This window comes from Salmo salar, chromosome ssa01, assembly GCF_905237065.1.
Source record: "Salmo salar chromosome ssa01, Ssal_v3.1, whole genome shotgun sequence".
Lineage (NCBI taxonomy): Eukaryota > Metazoa > Chordata > Actinopteri > Salmoniformes > Salmonidae > Salmo > Salmo salar.
In genome coordinates, this window is record NC_059442.1 from 132,953,086 (window position 1) to 132,974,870 (window position 21,785).

The following is a 21,785-nucleotide window of genomic DNA, read 5'->3' on the forward strand; positions in this document are numbered from 1 at the left end:
GAGTACATGCTTTTGCCTTATATAAATTGATCAGCGACCAATGCATTCTTTCTGTCATTTGCAAGGGTTTGGGTTGAGGTATTGTTAACCTGGCAACACTACTTTGTACAGTATGAGTATTATACAGTGAGTATTGTACAGCATGAGTATTATACACTGAAAATTGTACAGTATGAATATTGTACAGTATGACTATTATACACTGAGTATCGTACAGTATGAGTATCGTACAGTGAGTATCATACAGTATGAGTATTGTACACCGAGTAATGTACACCAAGTATAATACAGCATGAGTATAATACAGTGTGAGTATTTTGCAGTGTGTATTATACTGTGAGTGCATCAGTGAGCAGCACAGGGGTGTCTTCCTAACAAGCAAGGTTTCCGCTATGAATCTGTTGTATAGAAAAAGGTACACGACACGCTGCAAGACATGCTAGATGGAAATAGAGCACTCACAATTTCTTTTTTTTCAGTAGGAGAAGGAGTAATTGTTCTGAGAATCTTAAGACCATTTTCACCTGGAACGGCAGAAATGGCCTTAAGATTTGCAGAAAAGAAAACAGAACATTTGCTCTTTCTCCTACTGAAAATAAGATTCTTTTTTTTCACCAATTTCTGACAGACATCTTTTTGAGCGGAAGATGTGCATGAACGTTTCTAGGAATGGTTTATATGTCCTTTCACCATCGCTTTCTGTTGAGCTATTGTTCCTCTATGGCAGACAATATAACAAGGACTGTATATGTGTTTGTATGGAGGAGTCTGGCAGACTATTTCTGGCCCAGTAGGTGGCCAGGAACAACCACAAAGAGCAGAGGTGACAAAACGTTTTACTTTGGAGGACCAGTCAGGCATACTGCTCCAGTCTGCAAAGAACAGTTGTTTGGGAAAATAATGTTTCAGTTTTAAAACCTTTTTTTTCTGTTATGACACAACACAAGAAAGGTAACTTTAGTGGTACACCTGTCAAGACAATATTACCACATTCTTTCTCAATGAAAGACAATCAAATATAACATGCTGTTTAAAATGTTTATGTTTCTAAAAAGACATGTCAGGACATGTTATGGCATTTGTATATATTTCCACATCCAGAAAATCTTCTGCATATTGCAATACATATACATCCTATACATTTCCTTTGACAGATATGGTTACAATACAAGTTTAATGTTGTATTCGTCATATGTACAGAATACACATGGTGTACACCGTCCAAGGAAATGCTTACTTGCAGGCTCCTTCTCTACAATGCAACAACAATAAGAAATAATAAGAGTTAAGAATATGAACATAAAGTAAATACGATGCATGTATTACGGGATTAAATACACAAAACAGCTGGATAGCAGTATCTGACAGTACAAAACACCACACCTCAGTATCAGGCACAAAGAGATTCTAGAAGGCTGAGTTCCATGCCTCTACTGTCCATGAGACGGGAATCCCATAAAAATCATACATTTTCAAAACAATGGAAATTCTTTACAATAAAAAAAACAACAATAAATAATAAAATAGTTGCAAGTTTAACCATCAATTGCGTGTTTGGGTTCATCCCAAGACATACAGTAAATATGAACATAATTCTAAAACATGATATAGTCTGCTCAGGGAAACGAGGTCAGCAGCTGTCAGGGACTGCATGTGTTGATGTTCTTGCCAGCGGCTGCATCCTCCACTAGAGAGAGGTGGTAGTCAGTAGAGGGAGAGCTAAGAAACGCAGCCCACCAGGCCCCACAGGTACTGGCCATGGGTATACAAGCCAACCTCTTTCCTTCCACCTGCAGGAACCATGGCATCATCAATATTATTTTCAACATCAATATTCCCACCACCACCACCATTACCCCTACTATCTCCATCAACAGCACTACTGACCCAGGTACACCATGCTGTTGGTATTGAGCTGTCTCATGTTGCCTGGTGATCTCCCTGTACTGGTCTCATAGTGGTCCACTGTCAGGCTCCCATCCTGGCCATCTCTGATAAAGAGACAACCTCATTACATCACACCACCAGGAAGCAAACTCCCAACAAATCGCTGTGTAAATGCAGGAAACGTAATTGTTTGTCAACACGTCAATATTTCTGAGCCAAAGAAAGGCTGGAATAGTGAAAGAGGTCACCTGACTGCCTTGACCCGATGCCATATACAGTGTCTTCAGAAAGTATTCATACCCTTTGACTTTTTCCACATTTTGTTGTGTCACAGCCTTAATTAAAAAAATGATTAAATATATGTTTTTTCTAATCCATCTACACACAATACCCCATAATGACAAAGTGAAAACATGTTTTTAGAAATTTTGATGAATGAATGAAATGATGAAATACAGAAATATGTCATTTACATAATTATTCACACCCCTCAGTCCAGAATCACCTTAGCGATTACAGCTGGGAGGCTTTTCTTCAAGCTCTATCAAGTTGGTTGTTGATCATTGCTAGACAGCCATTTTTTTAAAGTCTAGACTGTAATTAGACCACTTGGGAACATTCAATGCCATCTTGGTAGGCAAGTCCAGTGTTTATTTAGACTTATGTTACTGTCCTGCTGAAAGTCTCCCAGTGTCTGTGGACAGCAGACAACCAGGATTTTGCCTGTGCTTAGCTCTATTCCGTTTCTGCTCAAAGGGATATTCAATGATTTTTGTTACTTTTTAAAAATTTTACCCATCTAAAAATAGTTGCCTTTCTTTGGGAGGCATAGGAAAACCTCCCTGGTCTTTGTGGTTTAATCTGTGTTTGAAATTCACTGCCCGACTGTGGTACCTTACAAATATTTGTATGGGTGTGGTACAGAGATGAGGTGGTCATTCAAAAATCATGTTAAACACTATTATTGCACACAGGGTCCATGCAACTTATGTGACTTAAGAAAATTCATACTCCTGAACTTATTTAGGCTTGCCATAAAGGTGTTGAATATGTACTGACATTTCAGATTTTCATTTTTAGACATGTTCATAAATTAATTAAAAACATAATTCCACTTTGACATTATGGTGCATTGTGTGGAGGTCAGTGACACAAAATCTCAATTTAAAATCAATTAAAAAAAATCTTCCTTTAACAACAAAATGTGGGAAAAGTCAAGGGGTGTGAAGACTTCCTGAAGGCACAGTAAAGGGGAACCTGTACTTACCCACAATTTCCACTAGATGACACTACAACGTTTCACATGGACAGATTCAAATCAATAGACTGTTTCCAATTACAAGTAAACGCCACATGCTTTCACATGCTGTTATACAGCTTATTGTTATATGTCATTGTATAATTATGCACCGGAGCAACATGACACACACAGTGAGACTTACAGTTCATGCAGAAAGTCCCACATTCTGCTCAGCAATACCATGGTCAGAGAAGAGAGAGAGGAGAGAGGGTGAGAGGTGGGCACACTAGAGATGTGTGCATGCAGCATACACATGCATTATATAGTATAGCAGTGAGAGGTCTGACCTTGCAGGCAGTGCTTTCCAGTGTATCCCAGGGGGCAGTCACACTCATACAAGGCCTGTTTTGGGCGGCACGTGCCCCTGTTGGCACATGGGGAGTCTACACAGGGGTGCAGGGAGTTCTCTATGTTTACCCCGTCAGAGAAGTCCTGGGGCAGACGGATGCTGCGCTCATTAAGAGTGATCTGATAGAGATGGGAACGGCAGAGGAATATGGAACAGTCAATAAGGATAAAGGAGGGTGGAGACAAATAGTTAGTTATGCCCTATGTAATGTATCCACAGCAATCATTATGTACAATACTGTTACAGAACCACATAGCTTCAGTAAAGGTCACTAAGTGTATTTGACAGCGATGAGATTAGAAACTTTTACATTTCCTATGGGGGACATGCCCTGCAAACAATAATGAGTTGTTGGGACGTTCCCGGGACGTCATGAAATGGTTGCCTAAAGTCGTCAGGACGTTGTGTCATTGTCCGCTGGAGGTTTTGTGTAGTTCCTGGTTTGTTCCGGGATGGTTTTAGGACTTTCTTGGAATGTTGTGTCATGGTCCCATGAATGGCCTCTAACTTTCATGGGATGTTGTCATGGTCCCGTGGAGGTGTTTGTCTAGTTCCCGGTTTGTCCTGTGGATTTTTTTTCTTTTTAACCCAGCCCCCCCCCCACCCACAACCTAGTTTCATTATACATCACCCCTTGTTACTGTTGCCAAGCCCATCAAGGCCCTGATTGGTGAACAACTGATCCAGTCACAGCTCTTTGTCTTTTGGCAATGCTGGGGACACAGAGTGCTTTTCACATAGTGTTTTCAACTTATACAGTTGACACATTTTGACATACATAATGTATGTATTTTTCATACAGTAATTATTACTTAACATGTCCTCACCTGGGATTTGAACTCACAACCTCTTGGTTCACAGCCTTCCGATCTTCCTGCTATGCCGCCATGTCTGTATCAATTTCACCTGTAGGCCTATTCCTACACTTTGCAAAATATACTGAAGAAAAACGACTATATTCAGGAGTAACATTAAAACAGAATAATATGCCCCACCAACATTAGACAACTACACCAAAATCCAAAACTCAAATTGCTGAAATTAAATCAATAAGAGAATAGTCATATTAACTTAACTAAAATAGTAGTGCAGATGGCACTCTTTTTCTAAGTGCAGAAATGTATTATAGGTAATGAATGTGTAGGGAGGGGACGTCTGAACTTCTACAGACTTTGTGGTGCAGCAGAAAAGGTCAGCATACCCCAAACCCAGAGGTTGGGAGTTCAAATCACATATTGGAGTCAGTACTGACCATGTCAAATGTAATCATATTGTCATTGATTAAAGGTTTACACTATTTTAGCTGAACAGCGTACCATTTACCTTAAAAAACTCCTATACCATTTCATTGCTTTACTTATAATGGTTTGAGACATCTGGGACTCACCTGACAAAAACCTCCAGGGGATCATGACACAACGTCCCAAGAACGTCTTAAAAGCGGCTAACCGGGAACGATAAAAAGGTCCGCCAAAGAATGTTCACTTGATGTTTTATTTGTAGTTTAGTTTATTAATTCGACCATTTTAAAAAACTAGCACTCAAACAACTTGAAAAAGCCAAACATGCACATGAGTTAAATCACGGAGGATAACACACAATAAAGTCTGGGTCTTGTTTCCATTGTGTTCCTCTTGAGACAAGATGGCTAGGTAAGATCCAACACGGTTGAACACAGTATGACAGCGAGATAATAAAACAAAAAACAAAGAAGAACATCTATTTCATCATTGCAGTTTACATCATAGGGGTCATTCATATGGGCACAGAAGACATCAAACAGTTTTTTAATATATTTTTAAAGCTGCCCAGAGGGGAAGTCATTTTTATGTGCAGAGGCAACTCATTCCATTCAACTCAATATTCTGATTTATAACTGTGCACACGCACGTCCCACGCCAGTTTCCCTTCATAAATCACAATCAACTCAATGTGGCGCATGTGAGCGAGCGTCTTGTCCCACCCTTTTAACGCCCATAGTTGCCTATAAATAGTCAGTGAAACGCCCTAATTAATATTCATCCAAAACTGAGTGCATGACGACAATGACGGCAAATCACGACAGAAAGGCTAAAAAAAAGACATTTCACCCAGTGTGAAATGGAAGTTCTTGTAGGGGAGGTTGAAGCAAGAAAAAATATATTGTTTGGTGGACGCAGTGTGGGAATTACAAATGCCAAAAAGGCGTTAGAGTGGCAGCATGTGGCGGACGCTGTGAATGCTGCTGGCTCAGAAGGTCGGACCCTCTCAGAAATAAAAAAGTGGTCTGACATAAAAGTGGAGGCCAAAAGGCGCATAGCCTTCTGAGTGGAGTAGTGACGGAGGTGGAGGGGGACACGGACATGCAAGACGCACCGGATGATCCAGGTATGTAATAGGAATTCCCTCGCTTTAAAAGAGTCAACCAAATGCATTCAAGTTGTGTTTAAACATATATTTACACAAACAATTGTGACATTTTCTATTGTTTTTAGTCGCTGCATGTTCCAGCGGGGGTCGGTGGTGCTGCAGCTGAGCGAAAGCTGAGTGCGCCCAGCCCCGGCGTCTCCACCGGACCTCATGCGTCACAACCCTCCAGCGGCCGTGTCCTCACATATGCAGTCCTGCAAACGCAAAGAGACTATAGACGCCATAAACGAGGTTGCCAAGGAGATGAAGTGGGACAGGCACGGCTTGGTTTCTGCGGGTGCTTCTCTGTAAAGCTGGGCCCAATACAGCACAGAGATCCAAGAGAACAGCGCTTGGTAATCAGAACCGGCTCATAAGCCACTCATCATCGGCCAGTAAATCTTGCTGGTCTCTGAAAATTCACTCTGAATTCTTTCATTCTCCAAATCTTCCAACAGTGCCAAAACAGTTTGTAATTGCATGCCTTTTTATACCCACCCATTTGACTGTCAAAGCTACCCAATTGTGTAACACCTTCAGGTGTGGTAATTACCCTGATTGTAACTGATAATGACAGGGCCATTATCACATTGACAGTTCTGCACAACGAACATGTGATAACAATATGTGAAACTGTGCACTCGTATCTGCCCGACTGAGGCATCGAAAACGGCATCAGTTTATACATAATTTGTCCTAACGTTCACCTTATTATAACAGACAACTCTGTATTTATTATCCTAAATCATGTTTTTTTGTGTGTACTCCAGGGAGCTCTTCATATATAATATGTGAGAGGTAATATTTAGATTTATTTTACACAATAGTATCAATTTCAAAGCATTTCTTGAGTTTCATCCTTCTGCCAACGGAGTCACAGTTTCTAATTTCTGCAGTTTATGTGCGTACGTATGGGTCAAAGTGTCAGTGGAGGACCGCACATTCTCAAGTTAGTTTTTTTAATAAATCCCAAAGTTTGCTTAGAAAGTGGCGTACACCTTATTTTGTAATCAGTTAGATATCTGGGCGCAGAACCATAAATACTCCCGTAAACCAAACCCAGTCTAATCTGGGACACCCTAGCCTCAACAGGCAGCCAATTGAGTTCCTGAAAGCAGCTCCTGCCTATGTGAGTATGTGGACTCCCCTTCAATACTAGCCTGATCAGCTTATTCTGGGATATCTGGAGCTTCCCCTACATAAGCTTAGAAAAGCCCCCAAACCAGGAAGTACTAGCGAGACAAAATGGCATTGAATGAGGGCAGTAGCTAGCACTTTCATGGAGTCCTTATCAAGTAGCTTGGACTTTCTACCCAAAAACTTAGTCCTGGCATTAACCTTCCCTAGCACTTTAGTGGAAATGCTCACACCTCCTAAGGACTATTAAAATGAAAGTCCTGAGAACGTCCTAAAAAGGTCCTGACATGGTCCTCAGTGACATCCTGGGAACATACAGGGAACTAGACAAAGGTCCCCCAGAGAATGTTCCCTTGGGATAACGTTGCACCGAAACCCTTAAGGGACAAAATGGGAACGACGCCGAATGTCCACAGGACATCCAGTTTACTGGGTGGTGTCATATCTACGAACCAAACACTGGGGGCTCATTGGTCTGTGGTACCTTTTGGATACTGCCAGTGAAGTGGTGTAGCAGGGCAGCACCAGCGTTGATCTTAGTCCTGGGATTGGTGTGTTCTGGAACGCCCCCGATGTACAGAGGACCGCTGCACCTGATCTGAGTGAATGCTCCCTGAACAACAGGAGAGAGGAAGCCAAACTACATTTACTTCAATCTACATTTACTTAAAACAACAAAGATGACCAAATTCACATTTCAGTATTCTTCTAATTTACGGTTTGAATACATTATGATCAGTCTTTACTGAAATGTTCAGTGTATGTTTTCAGCAGGCTCCATGAAGGTCTGTACCTCACCCAGGCTGTGTGTGGGCATCTGGTTATCCACCGGCAGGATGCCCTCTCTGCCCGTCCTGGAGACACGCAGCTCATGCCACTCGTTCATTGTGAGCGTCTCTTCACTCCTGCACATGAACAGATACATCAGCCTTACCAGTGCTGACCAGACACAGCCTTTCTCCTATTTGGTTACATTTATGTAATGCCTTGGTTCTGCACATAGATGGCCTTTCTTCAGAACGTGATTGCTCGACAACGTCAACATGTTGAAATATAAAAAATGTGCATGCTTCTCAAAAACAGGACTCTCCCACGACTAAGCAACCCTACTGTTATCCCTAACCTGATGGTGGCTGTCCCAGAGCCACAGTCGAAGCTGAACTCCAAGTAACCTCCCAGCAGAATGATTGACAGGAAGTCTCTGCTGGCTGAGTCCTGGCTGTAGAGCAGAATGCCATCAGGAGCCGTCGGCCTGAAGGTCACCTCAAACTCCATCCAGGACAGGTTGTGTCTGGAGGACCGAGGCCAGGGGGCGCTAGCGTATGACAGCACAGACGCATTAAAGTACGGCACCACCAGCTGGAAGCCTGGGGGAATACATGGAAGGGGTTACAGGTAAGGTGTGTGTGTAATTACAGTAGGTTCAAAATAAGAAAATGTGGAGATGTGGTAGCTACTCACTCTCCTGGCATAGAGGACCCCTATAACCCAGTGCGCACAGACATATGTACCCATCTGCATGGCTGGCAAAGCAAGTTCCTCCATTGGCACAGGTGACCCCTTCACAGACACTGGCACTGCATTCACCTACAGGGTAAACCACATACACCATAGTATACCAGTCATTTAAACAGTATATACATTCTGTCATACTAGAGGCATACAGAATATATGTTTATGAAAGTGAGCAAGAGAGAGAAAGAAAGAGAAAAGAGGTAGAGATATATTGAAAGAAAGATAGATACGGAGAAAGAGTAAAAAAAAGACAGACAGACAGAAAAAACAGACAGAAATTGTGTCAGTCCACAAATGGACCAAAACAAAAATCCCTTTTTACATAATCTCACTTATCGAGTCAGCTCATTAGGGACTATTGTGTCTGACCACTTTGGCATCTCCCTGCTGGCATTCATCATATCCTATTGAACTAGAACACAGACTTCCTTTCTGTCTCTCTGAATAATAGGAGTGATGAGGAGGAAGCCTTCCAGAGGCTGCCATAGAAACGCATCTCACCAACCCTAGGCCATTCGAACCAGACGCAGACCCACACATCAAAGCTTTGTCTGCTCCGTCTTAATGTGCACATGTTGTACACAACAAGGACTGCTGTGTGTCACAATATCTACTGAACAACTGACTCAAGATGACAGTATGTTCTTAGGATATTCAGACATCAACAAGAAAGAAGGCAAATTGGCCAGTGACCAGGAAGTTGTTGGTTCCGACAGAAAATAAGACATGACAAAGGGCTTCAGAACAAATACAAGTTTATAACCTACTGTCATTAAACACTTATGTTAATCATTGATTGACATGTTACTTGCTATGACCTTCACGCAATGACATAAATAAGCAGGGATAAACTTATCAACAGAGAGAATAAATGAGGTAAGAGATTATGATGGAAACATTAATGTATTAGAATCCAGTGGCTTCAGTTCAGTGACTCACCCACATCCGCCCCACTAAGAGCCCATCCCATTGGCCAAGGCCTCATGTCCGTCACCCTGCTGTTGACTTTTATTTGGGATGTACAAAATAGCTTTACAGCTTATTTCTATGAAGGAACTGCAACACATTCAGAATGAAACAGACAACATTTTACCTTAAACTCAAGCATGATCTGAAAGGATTGATAGGAATTCTTCAGTGGCTCAAAGGCAATATGGGAGAAGCCATAAAACTGTGGATATTTCACCACTACAACTGGAGGACAAAGAAACCCAGAACAATAATACACAAATAAGCTCAAATTCAGTAGCAAAACAGAGACTCGTGTCCATCAACTAAGCAATAATAGTCCATTAGAGTGGTTCTCTTGTCTCACCCTGAGAGCAGGCGTCCCCTCCTCGGCCCAGGGCACAGTAACAGCGAGATCCCCCACTTTGGTAGTCATCTATACACACACTGTTGAGAGAACACACAGCGTTCTCACAGGCCAGGTCATACAGCCCCCTCACCTGTCCCTTCCACTGGGACCTGGGCTGGGAGGGGTAGAGGAGAGGGGGCCAGCCAGGGTGGAGCGGGCCGGGAGTGGGGCTGAGCTAGGGGTCGGCAGAACGCTATCCAGGCCTGGAGACGAGGTGAGGGCAACTGGGTCGGTGGTAAGGGTGTGGTTGGCAGGAATGGGTGTGGTAGAGGTGGATATTATAGTGGCTGCCTTGTTAGCAGTGACGATGGTGCCAGAATCAGCAGTGTTCTCACTAGGAGACATTCCTCCTCCCCCTGTGTGTGAGAAGGGACTCCATGTTCGGGACCTCGGCAGAGATCTTCTGTCTTCTTCTGGAGAGAAAAGTAGCTGGAGCAAAGACAGTAGGACACAATAAAGAAGAGATACTTGGAACGTTTGGGAAATAACTAACGAGAAACATGGTGATTGTGAAGCCTGCATGACACTGTCTTTTACCTCCTGAATGAGGGCCCCATAATCAGAGTTCTCAACATCAGTCAGATCCTCCTGATTAATGTTGCCGTTGCCAGGAGAACCCTGACCCAAGCTCCCGCTGCCCCCCTCCTGCACACCTAACACAGAGACATGAATAAATGACAATCACGGACTTGGACGAGCAGTTTATCAAATCATTAATGAAGAGATGCCTCCCCACACTCACTGAAGGTCCATATTGGGTCAGCGATGACGCTGTGTGGGCTGGCTCCGTAGACATTGACTGCCTGGACAGCAAAATGGTACTGAGTGTCAGGATCCAGTCCTCTCACAACCACCGAGCTGCCGTTCACTGGATCCTTTAGGGACGTCCACTCAGAGTCCAGCTCTGGTCTGCATGGTATCACAGGTAGAGACAGACTCTGAGGTAACGGTATAAGTAACTGTGAATGCATTTAACTTGTTAAATCAGCCATTACAATCTGACTGGGTAGTGTGTCAAAGACAAGGTGGGTAAGGGATAGGTTAGGAACTCTCTTACACACGTAAGACAACGTCCACGTGTGAGGCAGGCTCTTCCAGAACACAAACACCTGCTTGCTTACAGTAATTGCGTGCTCATATTGCCATTGCTGGGACAGGTTGAGACATTATAGAATTGTGAAGGTGTGAACAACAGCATGTCACAGAAACTGAGCTCAGCAAGATATAGACAAGTGAAGTATGTTCGCGTTGCCCTTGTCCACAAATCCATGCTGACTACAGCCTTCATAAGTATTATACTGTCTTTGTCAACATCCTTCAACTCCGGTCATGTAGTTTCAATGATAGTCACTATCCATCCTCTATTCACAACAGATTCAAGCGAGGAAAGACTGTGACTCAAATAGTCATCTCTAGTCATCTCTCTCTGGTGTATACTGTGTGTGTGTGGTCTGTCCCTGGCTCTGGATATCTGCTATCTGGCCATTCTGGCAGCTGTTTAGACAAGAGATGAATTACTCAATAAAAATCCTACGGTACTTCACAGCATCATTAACATTCCTTGTTTGGTCCCAACACGCAAACAGGCTGCACGCAAACATTTACTCGGTTTGCTGTTCAAATGACTCCTTTTGGAATGTCCATTCAAATCTATCAAAATGTTTGACTAATTGACTATTTCTTTAGTTCTTCTCTAAATCCTTGTACCCATAGAAAAATCACACAGCTCGTCCCCATTGAACTGTCAACCTCTCAAAGTATTGTGGTGTTTGTGTGTCAGACCTTAACCTTGTGAACCACTGTAAAATCCATTATCAGGCTTAGCACTCCTGTATATTTCATCATAATATTTCCGACACTGTTTTTCCTCTACTGCTTTTGTTAAAATCAAAACCAAACGTGTTGGCAACCTATCTGTAAGAGCAGTGGTTCCAGGAGATGAAAATAGCCACCGTACGTTATGTACAACCTAATCTCCCGTGGACAAACCGAAGAATCAGCCGGGATTGAATGGGAGGTGTGAGATAACGATGTGGAGTAGCTCCGGTCTTTGGGTTTTCACCGCTGGTGAAAGACAGAGTTTCCTTTTGTGAGAGGTGGAAACTTCACAAACTGCCAGAACTGTCAATTTCTAACACATATAGACACACAAGTTAATGAGACAGCTGACCAAATTTTGCAAGATTTTACTTCTGGGTTAACCGAGATCATGCACAACAATAATATTGTCAGACAAAGTGGTCTTCAAGTTAATTCAAGGACACATTGAACCATTACACACTTTCAGGAAAAATAACAGCAGTAAAGGAAATAAAAAGACAAGCGGTTGCCTGGGTCACACTCTAATAGAAGAAAAACAACTCTTACCTGATATAATACACAATGAAATGGAGGACAGGTGAGCTTCCCTTTCTTTCACTCTGTTTCCATGACAACTCGGTTTCAGTGTCTGAAACGGCCCCTACGGCTGGTTGTGAGGGGGCCGAGGGGGGCATGCACATCTCTGTGGAGGGTAGTGGTGGAGTGTGGAAAGATACAAAAACAATCAAAGATGTGAAATCTTTTCTCTGGAATTCCACGTACTTGTTATTAACTCAAAGCGTGGGTGCATTCAGGGGCAGTGGAGCAAAGGGTCATTCAGTAGGTTCCATGATGCATGAACATCCCCTCAACACCAGCATCAAATTGTTGTTGTACAGTACAGTGAATGAACTGAAAATGACATTCCCAGAAGAGCCATTTGTAGTCAAAGTGCCATCTCCTACCATTCCACTCTTTTCTAAACATTCAGTAAATTCAGCCCCATATTCATTGCTACAGGCAGTAAGCTCACTGGTTTTCGCCTCATTCAGGATGACTAGACTGGCCAAGGTGAGTCCCTCTGCTCCATCCACTTACCTGGTTGGAAGGTGCTGACTCTCCGTGGCACGCTGTGTCGTCCCTCTCCTGCCCATCCATAAGCACCGACACTAAACACATACTGAGCTGCCATCTTCAAACTGCCAATTTCTACATCCTTACAGCCACAGGAAGATTTAAAAAATATATATAGGAAGATACAAACACTGAATCTCATTTTGTGCTCATTCTACCAGTAATCTCAGTTGAATGATATTAGTTGAACATGCAATGCAAAATACACTTACAAAAATGGTGTGCCCATTGAACTTTACCTGGGGGAAAAAATAAAGGATTTTCAGAGAAAAATTGTCGAAAGAATAACTTGGAAATATAACGTATTCAATATAGAAGGAGAAATAGCTCACTGTAGCCAACATGTCCAGACTGAGACGAACATTCACTGCTACTGCTGAACTTGCTGGACGGCCATTCCTCATCTCAGTGTAAAACACCTACAACAGAACACACGTGAATACACAAATACTGCATGTAGAATTATACATTATAAATATACATATCTGTATACATCTCAGGACACCTCAGATTAATCACCTCTGGGATCATTTCTATTGTAAAACAGTCAAGGAAACCATGTGGTTGTCAGTATACAAAAGTGAGCTCTAAAGGACTGGGGGTAGTTGAGGATAGCAGAGGACAACAAAAGAGCCCATAAGAGACAAACAGAACCGAGTCTAAGTTACTGTAGCCCACTGAACTGTATCAGATTTCTGGGCTGACTTAGCTCATCGTTTAACAATGTGGCCCATTACAATGACAAGCCATAGTCAAAGCTGAAACACTAACTGCATGTTGTTTTACGGTAGAACAATTAGTGTACAGCTGCCTGCTCAACCACAGCAAGATATGATTACTGCCACACTGAACAATATCTCTGTCACGCTATTAAAAGCAGACAACAGAACTCCAAATGAGACAAAGAGCTGTAATAACTCAAAAATATCTCAAGGCTTGCAGTCTGTTCAATTGAATTAGCATCTTGCCACAACCAGGACCTCACAAACTACAATATGCCATATCAATGTGCGCACCTCTCTTTCCCAGCACATTAGCAGATTGTTCAAGGCGCCAGCAGTACACTCACATGTCTAATAGGATTGAAGTGTTCCTGGTCCTTCTTACTTCCAAACATCCTCCCTGAGCCTGTGTTGGTACTACACAGTGTTGGCATTAACCCTCTAAGGATAAACTCCTGTCCTGTACAGTTCCTTCAGGAAAGTATTCAGACCCCTTGACTTTTTCCACATTTTGTTATGTTACAGCCTCAGCAATCTACACACAATACCCCATAATGACAAAGTGGAAACAGGTTCTTAGACATTTTTGCTAATTTATTAAAAATAAAAAACAGATTTTCCTTATTTACATAAATATTCAGACCCTTTGCTATGAGACTCAAAATTGAGTTCAGGTGCATCCTGTTTCCATTGATCATCCTTGAGATGTTTCTACAACTTGGAGTCCACCTGTGGTAAATTCAATTGATTGGACATGACTTGGAAAGGCACACACCTGTCTATATAAGGCCCCACAGTTGACGGTGCATATCAGAGCAAAAACCAAGCCAGGAGGTCGAAGGAATTGTCTGTAAATCAAATCAAATTTTATTGGTCACATACACATATTTAGCAGATGTTATTGTGGGTGTAGCGAAATGCTTGTGTTCCAAAAGTGCAGTAGTATCAAACAATACACAAATCTAAACGTAAAAGAGTGGAATTAAGAAATATATAAATATTAGGTTGAGCAATGTCGGAGTGGCATTTACTAAAATACAGTTGAATAGAACACAGTATATACATGGGTAAAGCAGTATGTAAACATTATTAAAGTGGCCAGTGATTCCCTGTCTATGTATATAGGGCAGCAGCCTCTAAGGTACAGGGTTGAGTAGCCGGGTGGTAGCCGGCGAGTGATAGTTATTTAACAGTCTGATGGTCTTGAGATAGAAGCTGTTTTTCAGTCTCTTGGTCCCAGCTTTGATGCACCTGTACTGACCACGCCTTCTGGATGATAGCGGGGTGAACAGGTGGAGGCTCAGGTTGTTGATGTCTTTGATGATCTTTTTGGCCTTCCTGTGACATTGGGTGATATAGGTGTCCTGGAGGGCAGGCAGTGTGCCCCCAGTGATGCGTTGGGCAGACCGCGCCACCCTTTGGAGAACCCTGCGGTTGCGGGCGGTGCAGTTGCCATACCAGGCGTTGATACAGCCCGACAGGATGCTCTCAATTGTGCATCTAAACATTTCAGCGGGTCTTAGGGGCCAAGCCAAATTTCTTCAGTCACCTGAGGTTGAAGAGGCGCTGTTGCTCCCTTGTGGGGCCCCTGTGTTGAGGATCAGCAAAGTGGAGGTGTTGTTATCTACCTTCACCACCTGAGGGGGGGTGGCCCGTCAGGAAGTCCAAGACCCAGTTACACAGGGTGGAGTTCAGACCCAGGGCCCAGAGCATAATGATGAACTTGGTGGGTACTGTGGTGTTGAAGCCTGAGCTATAGTCAATGAACAGCATTCTGACGTAGGTATTCCTCTTGTCCAGATGGTATATTGTCCCGTGTAGCTCAGTTGGTAGAGCATGGTGTGTGCAACGCCAGGGTTGTGGGTTCGATTCCCACGGGGGGACCAGTATGGAGAGAAAAAAAATAAATAAAATGAAATGTATGCATTCTGGATTAGAGCGTCTGCTAAATGACTCAAATGTAATGTAAAAATGGATAGGGCAGTGTGCAGTGCGATGGCGATTGCATCGTCTGTGAATCTATTGGGGCGGTAAGCCATGGAGAATGAGAGCCCACAGACCTTGGGAGCGGGCCGTGTCGGCGGGACACTGTGTTATCCTCAAAGCAGGCAAAGAAGGTGTTTAGCTTGTCTGGAAGCAAGATGTCGGTGTCCACGACATGGCTGGTTTTCCCTTTGTAACCCATGATTGTCTGTAGACTCTGCCACATACGTCTCGTGTCTGTAGAGCTCCGAGACCAGATTGTGTCGAGGCACAGATCTGGGGAACGGTACCAAAAAGTTCTACAGCATTGAAGATCCCCAAGAACACAGTGGCCTCGATCATTCTTAAATAGAAGAAGTCTGGAAACACCAAGACTCTTCCTAGAGCTGGCCTCACGGCCAAACAGAGCAATTGGGGGAGAAGGGCCTTGGTCATGGAGGTGACCAAGAACCCGATGGTCGCTCCAGAGTTCCTCTGTGGAGAGGGGAGAACCTTCCAGAAGGACAACCATCTCTGCAGCACTCCACCAATCAGACCTTTATGGTAGAGTGGCCAGACGGATGCCACTCCTCAGTAAAAAGGCACATGACAGCCCAGTTGGAGTTTGCCAAAAGGCACCTAAAGGACTGTCGGATCATGAAAAACAAGATTCTCTGATCTGATGAAACCAACATTGAACTCTTTGGCCTGAATGCCAAGCGTTACGTCTGGAGGAAACCTGGCACCATCCCTACGGTGAAGCATGGCGGCAGCAGCATCATGCTGTGGGGATGTTTTTCAGCGGCAGGGACTTGGAGACTAGTCAGGATCGAGGGAAAGATGTACAGAGCAAAGTACAGCGAGATCCTTGATGAAAACCTGCTCCAGAGCGCTCAGGACCTCAGACTGGGGGCGAAGGATCACCTTCCAACAGGACAACGACCCTAAGCACACAGCCAAGATAACACAGGAGTGGATTCGGGGGGGGAAGTGTCTGAATGTCCATGAATGGCCCAGCCAGAGCCCGGACTTGAACCCGATCGAACATCTCTGGAGACCTGAAAATAGCTGTGCAGTAATGCTCCCCATCCAACCTGACAGAGCTTGAGAGGATCTGCAGAGAAGAACGGGAGAAACTCCCCAAGCTTGTAGCGTCATACCCAAGAAGACTTGAGGCTATTATCGCTGCTAAAGGTACTTCAACAAAGTACTGATTAAAATGTCTGAATACTTATATAAAATGTGATATCAGTTTTTTTAATTTTTTATACAATTTGCAAAAAGCTCTAAAAACCTGTTTTTGCTTTGTCATTATGGGGTATTGTGTGTAGATTGAGGGGAACATTTTAATTGAATCAATTTTAGAATAAGGCTGTAACGTTACAAAACTTGGAAAAAGTCAAGGGGTCTAAGTACTTTCTGAATGCACTGTATAAAGCGCTTTAATTTCTAAACAGTGAATCAGATATGTATGAAAATACCCTCAAATAAAAAGGTGACATTAATGTACAGTCACCTCATGAAACATTTGATCTCAAATCCAAAATGATGGAGTATAGAGCCCCACCCAAAAAATGTAAAATAATATCATAATTAGGGGACTGTATATTTAATTCAATAAAATATCCTTCTCAGTATTAATTGTTTGCATCTTTCTCCTCATTAAAGTGATGCTCCCAAACTTTTGCATAATTTCAGCCAGTAATTTAAAAAGTGATGCTCACGAGCCAAAACAGGTCACTGTTTTTGTGTACTATGTCATCCAATTGTGTACTACGTCATCCATTTCGTATGATACTGTACGTTACGTCCTGCAAAAAAAATATACAAAAATGTATGAATCCAATTCGTACAATATGTTACAAATGTGTTGTTTAAGATACTGGACTGCATCTTTATGTGCATAAAGACACTTCATGACAGGCTTTCCTTGCTAAATCATATCATATACACAACACAAGTCACCTTGGCAGCTCTTTACACTCATAACACATATGCGGTTTGAAAATGGCAGATTTGGTCACTGATAAGCACCTAAATTGGACCGCAGTGGCTAACATGCTATACATGTCAGCGCTAAGAGTTTGACTCTCCGCTTTACAGCGCTGTATGGGATTCAGCTGACAGGCATTCTAAATGGCAGCACCAAGCACAACAAGAAGATGCCCCCATCCCTCCTGCCAATTGGGCTACTTTTGCATATTTTTTTATGCTTGAGAGGGGAATGCTGTAAATCAGGAGAACTCGAAGCTGTTGAAGATTATAATAAATACTGCTGTGATGTCATACAAGCAAACCACACACCCGAGTCCAAATGTGCACTTCACATTTCCATATTATAAAACAAATGTAAATTACAGCATTAATGTTTATAATTGCATATGTTCGATGTACAGTTATAAGGATAACATGGCATCATACCCTGGGTTGTTCTGAACAGAATGAGCCTATGTTTGTCATATTTGCGGAACACTCACCTGAATGCACTCATGAATCCATTCTATACGCACCAAAGTGCCTTGTGAAAACTTAACACTATAAGATTGTATAACTTAGCTAGTCATGTTGACAATAGAATAATCTTTCAAATGATGCCCACCTGACCCAGATTGCGATTTATAATGGACCGTTTTTGGATTGCGTAAACAGCAGTATTGTGTGATGGTGGGGATGCAGGTCCAGTCAGTGTGCCCCCCCCCCCCAAGCAAATACTGCTTACAGATATTTTTATAAATAATTATGATAAAAAGTGGGCTTAAAAATTAAGTTAGTAAATCATTTTACATAAGAATTTTTTTTTTTAAACAGGGCAAATCTGAGGGGGCATGTGCCCTTGTGTCTTGGGCATAACGGATCTCGATGCAGGGCTATCTTCCAAACAAAAAAATACAAGTGTGCTTGGCTAGGAGAGCTCAAAAAAGCACCTCATAGTTGAAGGCTCTTTCCTTGAGTCATGAAAGTGCATTGAAATAATTTAGTAACTGTGCACACTTTGGAGAGGTGTGTGTGGCCTCTTATGCAAACACTTGTCATTTTTTTGGTCTTATGTTGCACCTACCCCTCATTTACCATGAATATCGTTATTATGTTACTGAATGTATCCACAGAATTTTCTGATTTCATTATCGACAAATCCTGCGAAAAGAACAGTAAATGCAAAATGTACATAAAAGCAAGTGTAATATTCGTATTCAGTCTTGTGTCAGGTGAAGTGATGTGTCTCACCTTTGGTCTGATAATTTCCCCATAATCTCCAAAGTGTTCCCTTTCAATTGCTACCATGGTTATGCATAGGTCTCTCATATTTTCTTCTGTTTGAAACAATTCAATTTGGTACTATCCCACGAGTGTAAACGGTTAACAAACAATCTGCTAAAATACAGTAAAGACAGGCTTGTTTTGGATCTCAAAGGTAGCAGTGACCAGAAATCTGACAGAATTGAACACTCTCATAAAGACACAGTTACTTTGTAGGCTGTCCCCTGGGGGAAACTGACTGGGGGTAAAATGACTTTGACTAGATGACAAAATGACTACAGGATTTTACAAGCTGTCATGTGGATCTCTAAGCATGGATTATTAATTTAATCATCTCCTCCCAGGCCCAGGGCCTTGTCACAATTCTGTATTACAACTAAGAGTCTGAATATAAACAGTGACTAAAAGCAAACAAATCCTTTCTGATTTCCCCTTGGGAGAGTACATTGAAAACTGCAGTAGCTAATGATGTGTGTGGGAAGCAAACCTCGCACAGTTTCACATGACAATGGGGTTTCTGTCTACTAGAGATATACCAAGGGAGGAAATTTGATTTGGAATAAATTCAATTGAAAACAAACTATTTTCTTAGTGTTGGGAGAAGAGTAGGCAGGGGTCAGTCGCTCTCTCTTCATGAGAACTTTACTAAGATCAGATATGGTTTTCCTTACAACACTCAAACATCATCATTCCAGAGGTGTACAAGTGAGACAGACACACAGTAGATCTTACCTTGTAACCTGTAACAGTACTGACGTGTCTCCAGGGTAACCTCCACTTGACCCGGACTGCAGTGCAGTTGATCGTCTCCAGCTCAATGTCCAGAGGTGGATGGAGACGCTCTGCACAACCAAGAAAAACATGACTATTTTTAACCCAGTAGTACCAAGTGAACAAAGACAGTGACATTTATAATTGTATTTAACAATTTTGTCCACTGGAAATTGTACTATAGGATGCTTTCAAACCCATAGAGCTGCTGAGTTGACAGCATAGCTCACATCCCTATATTACCTAGCTATCTTCCGCGGCAGCTATATTACGTTACTGGGAAAAGAAGTTCATCCATTAACATATACGGGCTACAGGTACGAATAACAGCCGATAAACTAACGCATTCCAAAAGTCACCAAAGTCTATGTGTCGCCTAAACATAACAATGCTGAAAGGTTTTTATTGGGTGAATTGGGCTACATCATAATGAAACAAATACTAAGCTACACAACAAGTACTTGAATAAAATATCAGAACTTCAACTTAATGCAGGTGAGGACATTAACTTACCGGATCTTCTGACGTACGTCCTTTTGACAGCAAAAGATATCCCCACCGCGTTCAGTAACGCCAACAAAATAAAGCACATGCGTATCTTTTGACTCAAGACATCCATAACTCAGAAAAAGTTAATTAAATGTAAACACAGAGGATAAAACTTTGAGGAATGCGTTTGAGCGAGTGTGCACCCCGTTGCAAACTGCAAATGTTTTCCGAGAATAGGTGTGTGTATGCGCAAGCGAGACGATCAACATTCGGATGATGATGATGATACCGGACAGCCTTCTCCACAGCGTATCTGGACCATATCGGCGTGAATTATCTTCAGTAGCCTACCAGTACAGTGGGCGTGTACTGTACTCCAGTGTCGGACGCTACAGTTTTGACAACACCTTCTATCAGTGCAGCCAGGTAGTGAGCAGGTAGGTTGGTGTAGGCGGCATGTGGGTTAATTATGTGACTGATCACAGGTTATCGAATAATAACAACACGGGTTCATTCATTCACCAGTCATTAGAGACAATGTTGGTAAATTGTGTTTGTCAGTATGTCCCCCTTTAAAAAAATAAGTATAACAGTAGTTTGAATATAATATACAAATGATTGACAGAATATACAGACAAGAAATATATACATTGCATTCGGAAAGTATTCAGACTCCTTCTTTTCCACATTTTGTTACATTACAGCCTTATTCTAAAATGTATTAAATACATTTTTTTTCTCATCAATCTACACACAATACCCCATAATGGCAAAGCAAAAACAGGTTTTAGAAATGTTTGCAAATGTATAAAAAAATATATAAAACAGAAATACCTTATTTACATAAGTATTCAGACCCTTCGCTATGAGACTCGAAATTGAGCTCAGGTGCATCCTGTTTCCATTGACCATCCCTGAGATGTTTCTACAACTTGATTGGAGTCCACCTGTGGTAAGTTAAATTGATTGGACATGATTTGGAAAGGCACACACCTGTCTATATAAGGTCCCACAGTTGACAACACATGTCAGAGCAAAAACCAAGCCATGAGGTCGAAGGCTGGAGAGTGTTGAGACAGGATTGTGTTGAGGCACAGATCTGGGAAGGGTACCAAATCAGTTCTGCAGCGTTGAAGGTCCCCAAGAACACAGTGGCCTCAATCCCCTCTTAAATGTATAGTCCCAATATTTGGGAACCCTATTTGTTTTCGTTTATTCAATTCAGTTTGTGATCAGAATGGTAGCCCCTACAGTATCTGCAAAAGCAGGGTGTCTGCGGAAAGCTGAGTATCTTGGCTATTGATCAGTGCCTTCAAATCTTTGACTTACTACCATATATGGGCATACGAATTTGTAAGGCCGATGACCTCTTTCAAGATGGCTGCTATCTACATTCCGGTTAGTGTTGTGAAGCATAAACGAAATAAACACGGAATACGTTGATACACACCAAAAGCCGGAACTCCACAGATCACGAGGATATCTTATTGTTTGCCTGTGACCTACCGTTATTGATCACCAGCCAAGAGAGTCAAAATGTTTATTTTACATAACGTTTTCACCAAACAGCAACCATCTTACAAGGTAAGCTTCGATTTGGTCTGTTTGAGTTATAGCTGCATTGGGTTATCAAATGAATCCTTAGGTTGGTAGGAACAAATCTAGCCTATTGCGAATGTTATCTGATGTATTACTTAATGTCAACATCGAATGTTC

At 42.3% G+C, this 21,785-nt stretch overlaps 2 protein-coding genes across 2 annotated transcripts; both read right to left on the bottom strand.

Annotated features, from left to right (window-relative positions):
- Positions 1 to 1,024: 1,024 nt before the first annotated feature.
- LOC106564097 (pikachurin) lies at positions 1,025 to 9,768 on the bottom strand. The gene is made up of 8 exons (XM_014130093.2): positions 9,516 to 9,768; positions 8,523 to 8,648; positions 8,185 to 8,428; positions 7,855 to 7,966; positions 7,546 to 7,674; positions 3,475 to 3,655; positions 1,888 to 1,991; positions 1,025 to 1,790 (listed from the first exon to the last, which is right to left on the bottom strand). The coding sequence occupies exons 1-7, from the start codon at positions 9,559 to 9,561 to the stop codon at positions 1,969 to 1,971; spliced, it is 861 nt and encodes a 286-aa protein (XP_013985568.1). The 5' UTR covers positions 9,562 to 9,768; the 3' UTR covers positions 1,025 to 1,790; positions 1,888 to 1,968.
- On the bottom strand, positions 9,315 to 20,728 carry LOC106564089 (pikachurin). The gene is made up of 9 exons (XM_045689838.1): positions 20,094 to 20,728; positions 19,542 to 19,651; positions 13,200 to 13,286; positions 13,080 to 13,106; positions 12,832 to 12,949; positions 12,301 to 12,436; positions 10,676 to 10,842; positions 10,471 to 10,586; positions 9,315 to 10,362 (listed from the first exon to the last, which is right to left on the bottom strand). Exons 1-9 carry the CDS (start codon positions 20,197 to 20,199, stop codon positions 10,021 to 10,023), a joined length of 1,209 nt encoding a protein of 402 aa, XP_045545794.1. The 5' UTR covers positions 20,200 to 20,728; the 3' UTR covers positions 9,315 to 10,020.
- Positions 20,729 to 21,785: the final 1,057 nt, after the last annotated feature.

What these genes read in the sequence shown, in the direction of transcription:
- LOC106564097 (XM_014130093.2), bottom strand. Translation starts at nt 9,561, where the DNA reads ATGAGGCCTTGGCCAATGGGATGGGCTCTTAGTGGGGCGGATGTGG. An exon ending in TCTTAGTGGGGCGGATGTGG is followed by an intron (nt 8,649 to 9,515) that starts GTGAGTCACTGA and finishes TTTACCCTGTAG; the next exon opens with GTGAATGCAGTGCCAGTGTC. An exon ending in GGGTCCTCTATGCCAGGAGA is followed by an intron (nt 8,429 to 8,522) that starts GTGAGTAGCTAC and finishes GTATTCCCCCAG; the next exon opens with GCTTCCAGCTGGTGGTGCCG.
- LOC106564089 (XM_045689838.1), bottom strand. Translation starts at nt 20,199, where the DNA reads ATGGATGTCTTGAGTCAAAAGATACGCATGTGCTTTATTTTGTTGGCG. An exon ending in GTCTGGACATGTTGGCTACA is followed by an intron (nt 13,107 to 13,199) that starts GTGAGCTATTTC and finishes TTTTTCCCCCAG; the next exon opens with GTAAAGTTCAATGGGCACAC. An exon ending in TGACCCAATATGGACCTTCA is followed by an intron (nt 10,587 to 10,675) that starts GTGAGTGTGGGG and finishes TCTCTGTGTTAG; the next exon opens with GTGTGCAGGAGGGGGGCAGC.